Here is a 15749-nt window from a genome sequence, read left to right as displayed (position 1 = left end):
TATTTCGTGTCTTACAGCAACATCATGGGAATGGGCAGACTTCACAGAGTAACTCAACCAATGACAATTCTTAAATCTGAATTTCATCCTTACCCTGACAGCAGCACAAGAGTTCTGGTGCTGTGTTATGGATCTGGTGGCTTTCTCCTAAGCTCTGTGGTCCTGGCAGCATATCCCTTCATATCCCAGCTCCTGCAGTTGTGTAGTTACGTGATACCCTCTTCTGCCTTAAGAGAAATTTCAAGACAATGTGGTTTGGGTAAATACCTTGAAAAATTCCACTTAAAAGAGCAAAAAAGAGAAAGAAGCTTTCCACACAGCCCAGAAAGTATCTTTGAAATGTAAAACTAATTTAATTTGCAATAAAGACCAAATACTGTCCACTTATTCTTAACAAAAGAGGAAATGAAAACAATACACAATGTATTCTGTTGTTACTATTTTTATTATTATTGTTGCTCTCACAATTAGAAAACACAGTTAATGCTGCTTCCATGAAGAGAGGGTAATTTGTTCTTTAGATGAATAAACCAAAGCTCTGCTGAGATATTTAATCAAACTCTGTCTGACTGATGAAACTGTTCCTGAGAGTAAAACAAAACAAAATATGTTGTGCATGTTAAAGTCATTAATCTCAGGTGGATTTTAAGTTTCCTGTTCTTTCTCCCCCTCTCCCAAATCTTGTTTTCTGCTCCATCTCCCTTGCAGGGGAGAAAGTCATGCCTGTTATAGCTCCAATCTGCTCTTGGGAATAAAACAATGGTGTTTCACAGCCCCCTGTCCGATGCAGGGAAAGGCAAATCCTTTGTCACAGGGTGAAGGTCTAACAACAATCAACCCCAGGCCTGAATTTTCCTCTTGTTCCCCATATTCCCAAGTACCTCCAGAGCCTCCTCCCAGCCCCTTCCCCAAACAGGTAGCCCAGAGCTGGGCAGCACAAGCCTGTCTCACTTGGAGAATAATTGTTGTCCACAGGGATCTGTTTTCTGGCAGGAAGAGGGACGGTCCCTCAGGGACTCTTTTATCACTTTCCTGACAGAGACACTTCTAATTGTATTCAGATTGTTTTCTTCTTCCCTCACTCCCCCTCACCAAGGGCTTTTCCAGCTGCAAGTGAAATATTGCAGGCTGCCTGCTGTAGTATAATTAAGATATTTTCTATTTTTGTAGAATAAAATGCACAATCAGATGGGAGTTTTTTATAATGAATGGCATTTGCCTACCTTATGGAGAAACCTAAATTATATAAAACTGAAAAGGGTAAGGAAGGGGGCGGATTAATCAAAAAATACAAAGTCAGCCAGATGTATATGGGGTCTAAAACCTCAGATCTGAAAATAGCATTAAGTCCAAACTGTTTTATTAAATCATAGATTTTTTTTCAAATTAATTAAAGGTTAGCTTTGCTGTTTCCATCAGGTGTAATATTGTAAAGCTGTGAAATAATAGTGTTTGTGGGAATAAATCAGATTTATTTTGCCAGCTAGTGTAAACCAACAGTACTGTGTAGCATGACATGGAGATGGGCCAAATTATATCAGCTGCTGGGATGTGGTAAGACATGTTGTAAGAAGGGAACTACAGCATCACCTGACAAAGGCATCCACAGTAATTAAAGACATTTTCTGTAGTAGCTGAAGGATCTCAGTGTTTCAGAGCAAAGCCTTGAAAACTGCTTGCTGAAGGTCTGAGAAAGGGAAGGAGGGATGTATTTTCCTTGCAAAGCTGGTTTGGGACAAATGTTCTCCCAAATATCTTTCACACAGCACGTGCATGTAAAATTATAGAATCATGGAATGATTCAGGTTGGAATGGACCTTGAAGATCGTCCAGTTTGAACCCCCTGCCATGGGCAGGGACACCTTCCTCTAGACTGCAAAAATAACTTGGCCATTCTGTTTTGGTTCCCTGTTGAATTCGTAATTGAAACTGAGAGATGTGACACTTTTCTGGCCTCTCTGTGCTTTGCTGCTGATGCAAGGAGTGAAGCATCAGAGACAAGTTGCAAGAAGAAAATTGTACTGAGTTCCAGCAGTATGGCCCTGTATTATAGGTACTCTCTTTATTCCTCGTTCCTATTAAAAGGAAGCGAGAGCTGTCTAGTGCTCATAGAACGACATTTTCAGAAAGAAATTGGAAATGCCAGAGCATCCAGAAGGACATTATAGAATCACAGAATGGTTTGGGGTGAAAGGGACCTTAGAAGCTCCTAAGACCTTGGAAGTGGTGGACCTTAGAAGTTCCACCCTCTGCCATGGGCAGGGACACTCTCCTCTAGATCAGGTTGCTCCAAGCCCCATCCAACCTGACCTTGCACATTTCCAGGGATGGGACAGCCACAGCTTCTCTGGGCAACCCATGCCAGGGCCTCACCACCCTCACAGGGAGAAATTTCTTCCTAACATCCAATCTAAACCTACCTTATTTCAGCTTAAAGCCATCAAACTGCAGAGATGGCCCTGGTTTGCTGGATGAAGCAGGCCTATGCAACAAGGGAGGCTGCAGTTTATCAGACCTTGCCCTGTGCATGATTCTCACCTCAGGAAGGTACACTACCCTGGGCACACTCCTAATGCAGTATGCAGCTCTCCAGAGAAAAAAAGGGCCCTGAAATTTAGAAGTTATGACAAAAGCAGTGTAACTCTGTAAATTCATGGGCTAACAGCCTAAGACATGGGCTGGGGCCGCACAGATTTTTTTGTCGAAGAAGTGAAGTTCAGATGAAGCCCATGATGGATTATCTGGAGAAGAGAGCAGAGATTTTGAACGTGGCTGCCCCAAACTGCAAAGCTCCAAACAATTCAGCCATTTCAGGTCAACATTTTCAGTAATGGACATCTGTGGCATGGCTAAAGTTCTGCTGTGAGTTCATTTCCCACCTGGTAGACCTGTAGATGCCTAATTGGTTTACTCACTTCTTTTAATTACAGGTGATGATTTCTTCTGACATGAGAAAGCCAGTCAAGGATCACAGGTCTGACATGGAAGGAATGAAATGCAGCTGAAAACAGTGTATGCATAGACAATTTCTTCCTTTTTACTAGTTTTTCACCAAGCAGACTCATGACATCAGCAAGGGAGCAAGAAAAAGAATCATTACAGAATAGCATTGAAATGCTCAAATTTTTCTTCAGTCAGAACATCTGTGCCTTGTTGGCATCATCAGAAACTGGAAATAGAAATAAAATTCCTTAAAAGAATAAGAGTAGATGGTTTCTTTACATATCAAATGAAGCCAAATTCTGGCATTGGAGAGCAGTGGGATTTGTGCCACCAGCCTGTCTGCATGTCAGCCTAAAGACACCCACCACTCATCACTGCACTGCAGAGATCTTTTAGTCCCTCAGCTTTTATGAGGTGACAATAACACAAACCATTGTCAAGCTGTGAAAGTTCTTTTTTTGCCTGCTCAAAACTGGGGGATGGAAGGAGGCAACAAGACCAAACCCATTACAGCAAAGCAAAATAGCTGAAGAGAACAAAATACCCTAATTTTGCTCTTATAGCACATGATGCTTCTCTCTTCCATCTCCCCAGGGCTGCTCACAGACATGTCAGAGGCAGTTGCCCCCTATGGACTGGCTAAGTGGGGAAAAATGATTTGGAGAAAGGTTGTGGTGTTACTGACATATTTTCCCCTAGTGAAAGTGACAGAGTCCCTCTACATTTGTGTAGGAGTGATTTTTTGGCTGCTTACAGCATTTTGCATGGGGTTGGGGAGCTCAAGAATGATCTGAAAGACATCAGAAGCTCTGCTGCCTTCTGTTCCTGGAGCTGTATCCTTCTCCAACATCACTTTTCATAATCAGTACACAGAGCTGGATGACCACTTAAAAAAAACCAAACAAAAAATGCTCCCCAAAACCCCAAGCAAACAAACAAACAACAAAAAAAACCCCAAACAAACAAAACCAACAAACAATAACAAACAAAAAGCAAATGAGGGAGCCTAGGCCATGTTAAAAACTCCCCTGCACAGCAACTCCTCTCCATGTGCAGGAGCCAGAAGCCAACAACCCGTGACATGAGAGGTGTGAATCATGTTTGTTATTAAGCTCCTCAGGGGCACTAGGAAATTTTACCAATGAGAAATTTTACCAATGAGAGTGACTGCTGGTGAAAAAAACAGAACTGCAATGGTGACTCTTCCTTTCTCCAAGTGTTCTGTTTCATTGTCTTGACTGTATCTTGGCTAATTCTTCTCAGCATTTAGAGGCTGGGGAGGCAGGGAATAAAGAAAATTATCTATCCCTATGCTAGTGAGTGCCTCAAACCATGTTATTTTCCCATCCTTGGGAGGAAAATCAGAATTGTTTTCCAAGTAGAAGTGTGAAACAATAATCTAACATTTTGCTGTTGCAGCAGTAACTTCAGCATTTATTTCATACTATTGTTAATGCTTGTTTATAATATAAGGATATATTTAGGTAGGAAGTAAAGTAGGTGAAAGCACAAGATATAAATATTTCGGTATATCTGCATACAAAAGAAAATATGTACAGCCACAGATAGTGGTGCTCTGCTGTGTCAGGGCAGAGGCACATGAAGGACTGACACGTTCCCATTCCTTCCTTTTGTGAATGGCTGCTGACTTCCGTGGATGCTGACTTCCGTGGATGCTGACTTCCAACAGCTGCTGACTTCCATGGATGCGCTCCCTACAGCCAGGACCGCTCTGCTCTCTGCAGTTTCCTGAGGTTGGACCAATAGTTTTGAGGGGAAAGAAGCTAGTGGCATATTTCCCCAAGGATTTGGTGGGTCAGTGTGGAAGAATGTCAGTGACTAAGGATATCACACCCAAAGGGCAAAGAGATAGAGAGCAGGAGCTTGCTGTTTTTCTTTACTTTCCCACTGGACTTGGACTTCACCTTGTTATTTTATCCTAAAGGCTCCACTGCTGTCTTGTGGACCCCATAAAGTCCTTCTCAGCCTACCCTACTCTCACGGCCTCCAAAATTCCAGGGGATTTTTTCATGGCTGAATTTTGTCCAGCCTGGACAAATCAAGGATCTATTTTCCTTCAGCAATCAGCTCAAAGTTGCAGACCTGTGTAAAAGAAAGATTAAAATTAGTTGTTCATTTCAGGGGATTGACCTGAAATCTTTCCACTTTTTTATCATTCAGAATGGATGATTCTTTGCTGAAAATTAAGTCTTTGGCAACAGAGGCAGGTATTGCTGAAAAGTTGTAGCATTTTCCCTTGTGGGATGGTCCTAATGGAGACTCAGTACCTGTGCTAGAAGGCACAGGCAGGTGTGAGCCTTAGTGACTGTCAAACAAATGGTGCTTTTTTTTCCCCCAGGGAAAGTTTCCATATTTATTTCTCAGAATACTAAGGCACTTGATCGCTGGACATCATTGGCAGCCACAGGAAATATTTTGGAAGAAGATACCATCCCAAATGAAGTTTTGTCTTCTCAGAGAGCATTTTATTGGTGAGGAGAAACATTTGTGGGTCTGTTGCTTTTTGGGAGGTTTTTTTTACGTTCTTATTTTTACTGGTGAGATTGCTGCTTTTCCTCCTACCATCTCTCCTCAAGTGTCTTTACAAGATAAACGGTGTCTGGTCAAGGAAATGTCTTCTCTGAATAGTGCTGGGGTGCTGCTGCTGCAGTCTGAGCTCCCAGGTGTGCAGAGGAGAGTTTTCATTTGCACACATATCTCTCAACAGTCCTCTCGCACTTCTTACAGGTCACGTAGCAGCACCAGTGGTATTTGCAGTGGCAACGCTCCACCACCTTGTCCATGTAGGGGTTGTAGCCTCTGCCACAGCACATCAGGTCGCAGCTGTCACTCCCATTGGAAGTCTTGTTGCATTGCCTGGAAGAAGGAAAAAGCTGTGAGCAAGTGCAAATTCCTGATGGGTTTTCCCAAACCCCTGCTGTGTGGTGCTGCTGGGCCTGACAGCTCTGCAGGGCTCTGGGTGAAGCCAGCACAGCCAGCACCCAGCCAACAGCCCCTGTGCCTGCAATCACCTGCTAGGACACCCAAAATAACATGAAACTCCTGTTCTGACTCTCAGTTTGGGCCTGGCAGCATCCAGGCTGCTTGTCTGCTAGGCCAGCCTGCTCCCACACGAGCAGACAAGCAAAGCTATTGGAATTAATAATAATAATAATAATAATAATAATAATAATAATAATAATAATAATAATAATAATAATAATAAAAATTCCAAACAATTAGTGTTCCCAGGCAGGCTCCAAAACTGTCTGAAAGGAGATGGAGGAATGTCGCAGACATATTTTGTGAAAAATCCTTTTGCCAGAATCTTTTCTTCTGAGAAGCTTCGGCTTCTCCATGTTTTGCTCCTTTGGAATGTGATCTGGATAATTGTTTACCCAGCATGTGAAATTGTTTTTACTTGATGACCAATGACAGCCACTTGTGTTGAGGTTGTGAGCAGTCACAAGATTTTATTATCATTCCTTTCTATTCCTTGCTAGCCTTCTGATGAAATCCTTTCTTCTATTCTTTTAGTATAGTTTTAATATATCATTTTCTTTTAATATAATATATATCATAAAATAATAAATCACCCTTCTGAAACATGGAGTCAGGATTCTCATCTCTTCCCTCATCCTAGGACCCCTGCAAACACCACCACAGAGGAAGATGACACCCTAAAGAACAAACACTGCTATTTGTCCACCACTGCCTAACCTGAAAAGGGCAAAGGAGGAACCCTACAGCCAAATAGTATTTGAACAGTTTCCATGCCAAGGATCCCAGGCTGGGAAGAATGCTGAGCAGGCTGTTACAGGCACTATACAGCACTGATCCTATCAGGGACATCACCATCAATACTAGCAGGGCTGGGCTGTGCACCTTTTTCCCTTTGGTTTTCTCCCACATGGCATGATCAGCTGGGCAATTGGCCCCAAAACACCTTTATTCCTGACCCAGGAACAGGAAGTGTGGCAGGAGCACAGGGTAGGATGACAAGTCACCAAGTACCACACAGACTTGCACAGCTTGTTTTGCTTCTGCTCTTAATTAAAGACAGGCTCAGTGGGACAAATCAGGTATTGTGTTGGGTTCCCTAATTTTGTCAGCTTGCCAGTGAATGGTTTGAGGTTTTCAGAAGCAATCCCTTAATTGAGGAATCTCTTTCATTGATCCAATGATTACCATTTCACATCTGTCCTCAAAAAACATCAATCCCACCTCCTAAAATACTCCAATATTCACTGGACGTGAAAGTGCACCAGGCATTGAATTTTGAATGCAATGAACCATGTCCTAGAGACACCATTTCTCCACAGACTGCAAAGACAACCCAGGATGGAAGTGTTTCTGTTTGGTCAGATGCTTGTGCCTTTTTGGTGTGTACCTAACACCATGGGACTGTGAACTTGATGGTGTTTTGAAACTGCTGTAAGAGAGGTGGTTTATTGAGTGGGGTAATTGCTGACATCTCTCCTAAATCTTATTCTACGTGGCTATTTTGTGTCTATTTTGGACAGAAACACTCTAAGGCTGCTTTGGGGCAGGAAGAGGAGAGAGGAGCATAAGCTGGACCCTTGAGCTAAGCAACTGTTAATAGATGAAAACAAATCCATGAGAATTACAGGAATTGCTCTTGAGGGAATGCTTCAGGAGAAGTTATGAGATTAGTGAAGCGTTGAGATTTTGTTCTTGCTCTTCTTTAAGTTTTTCTACCTCCTGTTTGTTATTCTGATTCACATTCCTCTACAGGCTCAATGTTTAAAGGCCCCCGAAGTCACTCTCATTCAGGAGTGTGTGTAAATATTTAAAAACCTTTTAAAGCCTCTACCAAAGCTGAATTGTGCAGCCACACTGAATGTGTTTGCCCAAAGCTGAACCAAAGGCCTTGTTAGTGCCCCTGTGAACTGGGGCCCCTCCACAAGAAATCTCCAGACAACTCCTCATAAACGTATTAATAAATGCTTCAAGTATTCAGAGCAGAGGTTCAAATATAGGTGTGCTGACATTAGAAGAGGGGAGGGTATTTGTCAACCTCACTCAGCTTTGCTAGTGGATGGAAATGTTGTTTCCTGGAGGCTCATCTAGGGAGGATGGGGAATCTGCAGAAGCCTGGCAAGGGATGTGCAGTGCATCCACGTCACTTCATGCTGGGAGCTCACTAAAATGCCCAAGAAAAGGAATACAGGTCCACTCTGACTGCAGCTCACCACTGAGGACATTCACTCCCCAGACATACAAAGCATACCACAATGATATTTACCCCATTCAAATAGAAAGCAAAACTCCTCTACCTGCTGTACTGGGACCTGGGATTCTCTTTTTCCCTCCATCCACTCCTGTGGTTTGCCAAAAAAAAAAGGAAAAAAAAAGAAAGAAAAAAAAGAAAAAATAGGGAAAAATAAAAGAAGTGACTCTAGAAGAAGATATGCCTTCCCATATACCTTCCCCCATTGCCCACAGTCTGAGACAAAGAAAGGAAAAAAGGAAAATCTTATTAAATAAATCCTCAAACTTCCCTCAGTTTGGTATCAGGAAATGAGGATATTCAGAATGGGTGGGTTGAATAGCCCAAAAAGTTTTGACCCTATCATAAACCTATATGGGCTTTTAGAAAGATTTCCTGACAATGCCACTAAGCAGAGATTTTGTTTTCTGTTTTAAAGCATAGGCCTGGATATGAGTTAGACTCATTTTTCATTAAACAAGATGAAGCAGGTGGTTTCTCAGGCAGTGGGGGAAGACAACTCCAAAGACCAGAGTTTACCCACAGAAGCAGCCCTGAACATCAGATTCAGAGCCTGCAGTTGTGATCTCACCAGGCTCCCACTGATGGGTTAAGTTCAATCTCATTTGTTTTGGGCCTGGTCCAGCACAATTCCAGCACTCAGAGAAATGCCCTCCTCCTGAGCCTTGGAGAGAAAACACGAAGGCAGGCGACTGCCCCGTAACACAACACTGCGACCTCGAGAAGCACTTGGAACACTGCTGAGAAATTATCCTTCAGCTGTAATCCCAGCCAAGGTTCTGGCTCCAGAGCAGGCTTTTACCATTGTCACAAGGTCAGCAGGGTTGTCTAGACAACTCCCACTCAACATGCCTGGCCCAAATGCCCCCTTTCCAGCCCTCATTTGCAGAAGCACTGCAATACACCACACAGACTCAGCAGAGCTGAAGGACACCCCAGAACTTCTAAGAGTCTTCCCCCAGATGGAGAGTAGGGATTTTAATTTTAAAAGGGGGAGATCATAGAATTATTTTGGCTGGAAAAGACCTCTAAGATTGATGAAATCCAATTTAGCAATGTCACACAGCTTCATTGTGAATCCTTATTCACTCTGTCCCATCAGCAGATAGGACACATATTTTGTTTTGGTTGCACAGCTGGCACCTGGGATCCAAACTGAGGCCAACTCTATGCTGTCACCCACGACTATGACATATATTGACAGGAATGAGATACCTGATGGGACCTCACTCCATCAGTCCTATTGATAAGGACTTATTAAGGAGGATATTAAAAAAGTCATTCTGGGGCACAGCAACTGCCATCCTGGCCCAGTGCATCTCCCAGCAGATGAGGGAGATGCTGTTGCAGGAGTAAAACATAAATCTAAGCACTTTCTGTAGTCCTTTTTCTCATACTCTGCCAGCACCTGGGCTGCTGCATTAGGGAGGATGGAAGGGATGTTCCTTTCTTGACATCTCATTCCCTTGGCTGTGTGATTCCCTCAGCCCCTTCCAACCACAGGGAAACCATCTGCCATCTGCCTTCATGAACTCCAGCAGTCCCAAATCCCAGAACACAGTACTGCTATGTATTTTTTTTTTCTCTTTTAAATCAAATTCCTCTTTATTTCTTTGGTGCCCCTTGCTCTGGTAATGTCAAGTAATGCAGCAGTATATAAAAGAAAGAAAGAGAAAAATAATTCAAATCCCTCAGGAGATATATAACACAATGGACATTCCTGAAAATACATCAAGGTCACAGCTTCATGTAAGATTTTGAGGGAAGAATCTTATCTACTTTTAAATTGCATTCTCGTCCACAAGGAATGACTGGAGACTGACACAAAACAACTGTACAAGAAAGAGTTATCAGCATATGTCAGTGAGGAGATGTCAAGAGCGATCCTGGAATTAACTTGTATTTCATTAATGAGAAGTTGAGAGTGAGGTTAAAAATTTGGGGACAATGCTAGGGAAGAAGGAGTTGAGGATATTTTGTGACAGTGCATTAAAGTGCAAAGTAAGCAGCACACTTTGAGAAAGATCCAGCTAAATGTGGAATGTTTCCAGGGGAGCCAGAGGAGCAGTTCAGAAAGTAGAAAACCATGAAGGAACTGATTTAGAGAAGTATGTTAAAAGAGGTGTTTTCCCCTCTATAAAAGATTATTGCTACAAGGGGAGAGAAAAAAATGTTCTTTATATGCCAAGGAAAGAGGACAAGAAATTATTAGTTTTATTTTAGATTATGTTTAGTTAAATTTTGATCAAGAAAAGCCTAACACTGAAGATTGTAAAACCCCAGATCAGGTTGTTCAGGGAAACTGCTTTTAAGACCAGAGTAGAAAAATATCTTCAGTAACAACCTAGGTGGTGTCAGTTCAATCTTGCTCCTGAAAAGATCAAGGTCCATGGAAAATCATTCCCAGACCCAATTTTCTCTGAATCAAACACCATTTGGTTGCAAAGGAACTTAATATGTTTAAGAGAGCTAGATTAATTATTCATTGCAATTTTACTGTGTGAAATTATTCTTTTTGCAAATAAATTTATTATTCACAAACCTCTTCAGGAAACTTTATGATCAAATCCAGGTCTCTCAAAGTAGAAAGAATTCAATCTTCCCCACATATTAACTAAGATAACAAAAATGCATAGCTGGCCAGCCTATTTACTGAAATGGGCACCAGCTGCAAGCATCTTGCCCTGGGAAAGAAGGAATAACACCTAAACAAGGTGGGAGAAACAGAAAGTGAATGTTTTTCTGACTTTCATAAAATCATGGAATAGTTTGGGTTGGTAGGAATCTTAAAGGCCATCTAGTCCACCCGCCCCCTGCTATGTACAAAGGCATTTTTATCTAGAGCAGATTTCCTCCAGTTCTTCTGGGACACTCACAAAAGCATTATTTGCTATTTCTTTTTCAGAATTTGTCAGATCTCATAAAAAATTGGTAACACATCTGCTAACTGTTCCAAAACCAACTATCATTGAACACATTATAACTCACTCAAAGCTCATCTTATCCTGTGCCCTCACTAACAGAAACTAAAAGAAGCTGTAACAAAAAACAAACATCAAATGCTGTTGTCTACCCATAACTGCTACTCTCCCCCAGCTTCATATGAGTGCTTCTACCAAAAAATTTCATTGCCCACATAAACAAAGAATCACAGAGTGGTTTGGGTTGGAAGGGAACCTTGGAGATCATAGCATCATAGAATAGAATCATTAAGGTCAGGAAAAGCCTCCAAGATCATAAAGTCCAGCCCTGGGCTCAACACCACCAAGTCCACTAAACCATATCACAAAGTGCCATGTTCACTCATTTTTAAACACTTCCAGGGCTGGTGACTTCCCTGGGAAGGCTGTTTCAATGCTGAATGAATCCAGCACTGAAGAAAATCTTTTAAATTTCCCTCAGGGCAGCTTGAAGCCATTTCCTTGTGCTGGTTTCCTGGGAGAAGAGACCAACCATGGCCAGATTACAATCTCCTTTCAGGTATTTGTAGAGTGTGATAATGTGTCCCCTGAGCCTCCTCTTCTCCAGACTCGGCAATGCCAGTACTCTCAGTCACTCCTTGTGTGATTTATATCTCAGACCCCTCCAACAGCCCCTCTCTGGACACACTGCAGCACCTCAAAGTCTGCCTTGGAACAAGGGCAGTAACACCAACACAGCACTCAAGGTGCAGCCTCACCAGTGCTTGTACAGGGGGACAATGGAGTCCAAGTTGAGCCTGTTCCAACCCCCATGCCCTGAGCAGGGACACTTTCCACTGGTTGTCTCAAGCCCCATCCAGTATGGCCTGGAACACGTCCAGGGATGGGGCAGGCACAAATTCTCTAAACAACCAGTTCCAGGGAACAGCCTCACAGGGAAGAATTTCTTCCCAACATCCCATCTTAACCCTGTTCTCTAGCAGTCGGATGACATTCCCCCTTGTCCTGTCACTCCAGGCCTATGTCCAAAGTCCCTCTCCAACTCTCTTGGAGCCCCTAAAGAAACTGGAATGGGCTTTAAGGTCTCCCTAGAGCCTTCCCTTCCACAGGCTGAAAAATCCCCATAACACAATACAAAGCATATTTTTGGGGTAGCAGGAAAGAAGTGGTATCAAGAGCTGCCACTGAACACTGAAAACTGAGCAGCATGCTCAGGCAACTTCGTGTATGTTCATATCCAAGAAAACATGCCAGCCTAAGACATTTGTGACTAATATTTTATATTGGAGTAAAGAAAGGGTATGTGAGCAAGGAGCAGCCACCAGAGTGGCCACATTCGTTGCCACAGGGAGTCAGCTGAGGAATGGTGACTAACCAACCCAGCCAGGCTGCAGCCCATAGTTTGCTACAGCCTGATTTCTGCAGCCTAAGAGAGCTCCTTCCCACATTTGGCTTGATTCCAAGACTGCTCTGGGAAGGATCAGTAATAAACAGCTCTGTTATCTCTGCAAGGTTTTGGGGGCTGGATGCTTTTGCATGCATGGCAGAATTTCCCTTTCCTTGGATTCATTAGGGAGACTTAAATAGTCTTTGAAACATGATACATTGCACCCTGCTTATAAAAAAGATTCATATTTTTGCTTCTTTTCTCACCAAAGAGATCTCAATTTTCTAATCTGCCATTATTTTTCATTTACTCAAAGCTGGTAGTGATTTTTTCAGGCAGGAGCAACTGAACTACTTAATTAAAAGATAAAAAAGTGCTTTTGTCCAAGAAATCTTTAAGAACGGGAATATTTACATTTCTTTCCCAGTGGTTGATTTGTTGTATCGAAAGTTTTACTTGCAGCTTAACAGATCAGCTTCTTTAGACTTTTCTCCAGACCATTTTTAATTGGTTATGAAAGTGTGATGGTGGTATATAAGCAGAGTTTGGCTGGAGTCAGTGTGGCAGTAAGTTTTGTTTGCAGGAGACTTGGATACCAGTTGCAAAAATCAGCTCCTTAATCAGCTTTTCAGCACTTCAAAGAGGCCTCAAACCTCAGGTTTGAGTTTAGTTTTGTGACTTTGAAATCTGGACATACCCTGAGCTCCTGGAGGCATGGATATTTCCAAACCATTTCTAAATTTCAACAAGCTAAGAATGTCCAAAGTGTCTTAGAAAATGTTTCAGGCTTGTTCTGAAGAAGGCTTTGAAATCCTTTCAGGAAAGAGCTCTAAAAGGACAGGGGGCTCATTTTCTGAGTGGATTTTCATATGGTTCATCTACAACTAATTCCTTTTCCTGCCTGAAAAACACACAATAACTCTGCATAATATGACCCCTCACCAATTAGATTATCCTTTCCTCCCACCTGGCAGTGCAGGATTGATTCCTACAGCATACAGCAAACTCCAACACATCCAAGGTGTTGCAACTTAACCATCAACCTCCATCCTGTTTCCAGCATGCTATGAGCAAGAACCAGACCTTGGGGAGAGGGAGGAGGAAAAGGACTTTCCCTGGATTTGCTGCAAAACTGCTCATTTTCTGTCACAAAAAATGCATCAATATGAATATTTTAATCAAGGAACAGGAAAAGGGGGTGTTAGTGGCATATTCCCCCCTCCAAATCTCTTTGGAGGCAGAAAGCAGGGCTGGGAAATACTGAAGATGCCCAGATCAGAGATCCCTGAGCTGTGCACATAGGGGACTGCACTATACAGCCCAGGCATGGACTGACCTCTGTACCCAAAAAAAGGCCAGCAAGGATATGGGAAGATGGTTGAAGACAGAGTAGACCAAATGAGGGACCACAACAAAAAGAAACAACCTTTTTTTACTTCACTGGCATGACTGGCTTAAAAACTAGACTACTTGGAAACAGTGGGATCTACCTTCAGAAAATTTTTATGTACATAAAGATAAAATGTTCAAATGCCTCCAAGACATGAGTCATTAAATAAAAACATGTTTGAGCTATTCCCATGTGAGCATTTTTACATCATTCTGAAGCATAAAACACATTTTGCCATGCCCTCTCTCTAACAGCATTCCTTTTGTGCTCCTTCTACCTTATCCCTAACTAGACATTATCTCTGCAGCCCTGTGGCAGGCTGGAACAGAGGCACCACATTTCAAATCCATTTACGTGCTCTCTTCATGAGAGAAAAATTGCAAAGAGAAAAAGGCATCCATGGGAGGAGGAGACTAGGGAAGATCTCCTTTTCTCAGCTCCCCCCAGGGAGCATGGACCAATCTTCAAACACACTGTGTGTATTTTACATTAATTTCCACTAGTAATTTAGTTCAGGAAAGGAGTTGCTACGGCTCATATAACACATGCCAATTTTGAAACACCATGCATCTTCTCAAGACGCTGCAGATGGACTGTAATGAAAACAAGTCCCATCACACATGACCTTAAAAACTTGGCCTGAGTGGTGCTTGAAGCTCAGCATGGGACTGTCTCACCCTCCTCCCCTCCCATGGCCTTCACCATCTTGCACATCTGAGAATGAGGAGTATTTTTTGACAAGTTCCTTTTGAAAGTCATCCCCTCCCACCTTAATATCTTGGTCCTCTAAATCCCCACTCCATCTCACTTCCTGTGGACCCTTGGCTGGCAGGTTCACAGTCGTGGCTGTCATCCAGCTCAGGATAAATGCACGCCTGCAACACACATTTTCCTTTCCTCAGAAGGAAAAAAAAAAATCATTCAGGACCTTGACATATTTTTCATCCCTAGATGGGATGAAAAGTTGAAATCTGCTGTAAAATAAGATTAGATGAAGAAGTCACACCTCCTGTCCCTTGAAAGGATTTCAGCTCAAGGAAAATGTTTTACTTGGCAAATCTGTAATGAATTCAACTTTGTTTTGACACCTGTTCATTTAATGCAATTCCTATAAAACTAATTTCCAAATAATCTCTAATTTTTTTCCTTGCAAAACAGAAAGGCAGAACAAAGAGGTCATTTTCAAGGCACAAATATCATACAAAATCCACACAAAACCACAAAAACTTCGCTTCCACTAAGATGACATTTTCTTTCAGAAACCTGTTTCAACATATGCCTTTTCCTAGCTATTCTTAGTGACTTATAAACATCTTCACTTGATAATTAATGCTGCACTGCTGAATGGGTGATAAAGTTCAGCCTGGTGCTCCCACCACAGAGCTGTCAGATATGTGCCATTATAGAGTACTCCAGGCATTGATGTCAGAGGATAGAGGACATTGACTGTCATGAAGCATCAGGGGACAAAAAAGACAGTCTTGTCTCATTCAGCTGTCTTATCTACTGATCAGTTCCACCACTTACATGCTGATACAGAATCACAGAAACATTGAGGCTGTAAAAGCCCTCTAAAATGAAGTCCACAGCACTGCCAAGCCTACCATTAACCCATGTGTCCCCATTCCCAGATGCACATATAGTTTATCTTGTCTGCATTTGGGTAATTTCATTTCAGCAAAACCTTCTCTCCATTGAACCATAATGGTCCAAATCCAAGTATCACCACTACATTAAAAGGAAGGCATCCCAAAACAGGCCAGGCACACACTCCTTGCCACTTGCCTGAGCCTCCACCGCAAAATAACAGAAAGAGCAAAGAAGAATTATGAGAACTATCTAAAGAAAGGTAAACCA

At 42.3% G+C, this 15749-nt stretch overlaps 1 protein-coding gene across 1 annotated transcript in view; it reads right to left on the bottom strand.

Moving 5' to 3' along the window:
• Positions 1-426: 426 nt before the first annotated feature.
• The window catches only part of WNT11 (Wnt family member 11), a 31468-nt gene continuing 16145 nt past the window's right edge, over positions 427-15749 (bottom strand). The window contains 1 exon segment of the mRNA XM_063149999.1: positions 427-5820. Coding sequence (XP_063006069.1) covers positions 5646-5820 — 175 coding nt within the window. The 3' untranslated portion in view covers positions 427-5645.

This window comes from Melospiza melodia, chromosome 2, assembly GCF_035770615.1.
Source record: "Melospiza melodia melodia isolate bMelMel2 chromosome 2, bMelMel2.pri, whole genome shotgun sequence".
NCBI classification, from domain to species: Eukaryota; Metazoa; Chordata; class Aves; order Passeriformes; family Passerellidae; genus Melospiza; species Melospiza melodia.
The sequence above is the reverse complement of the archived record's forward strand: the minus strand, read 5'-3'. Positions and strand labels throughout refer to the sequence as shown.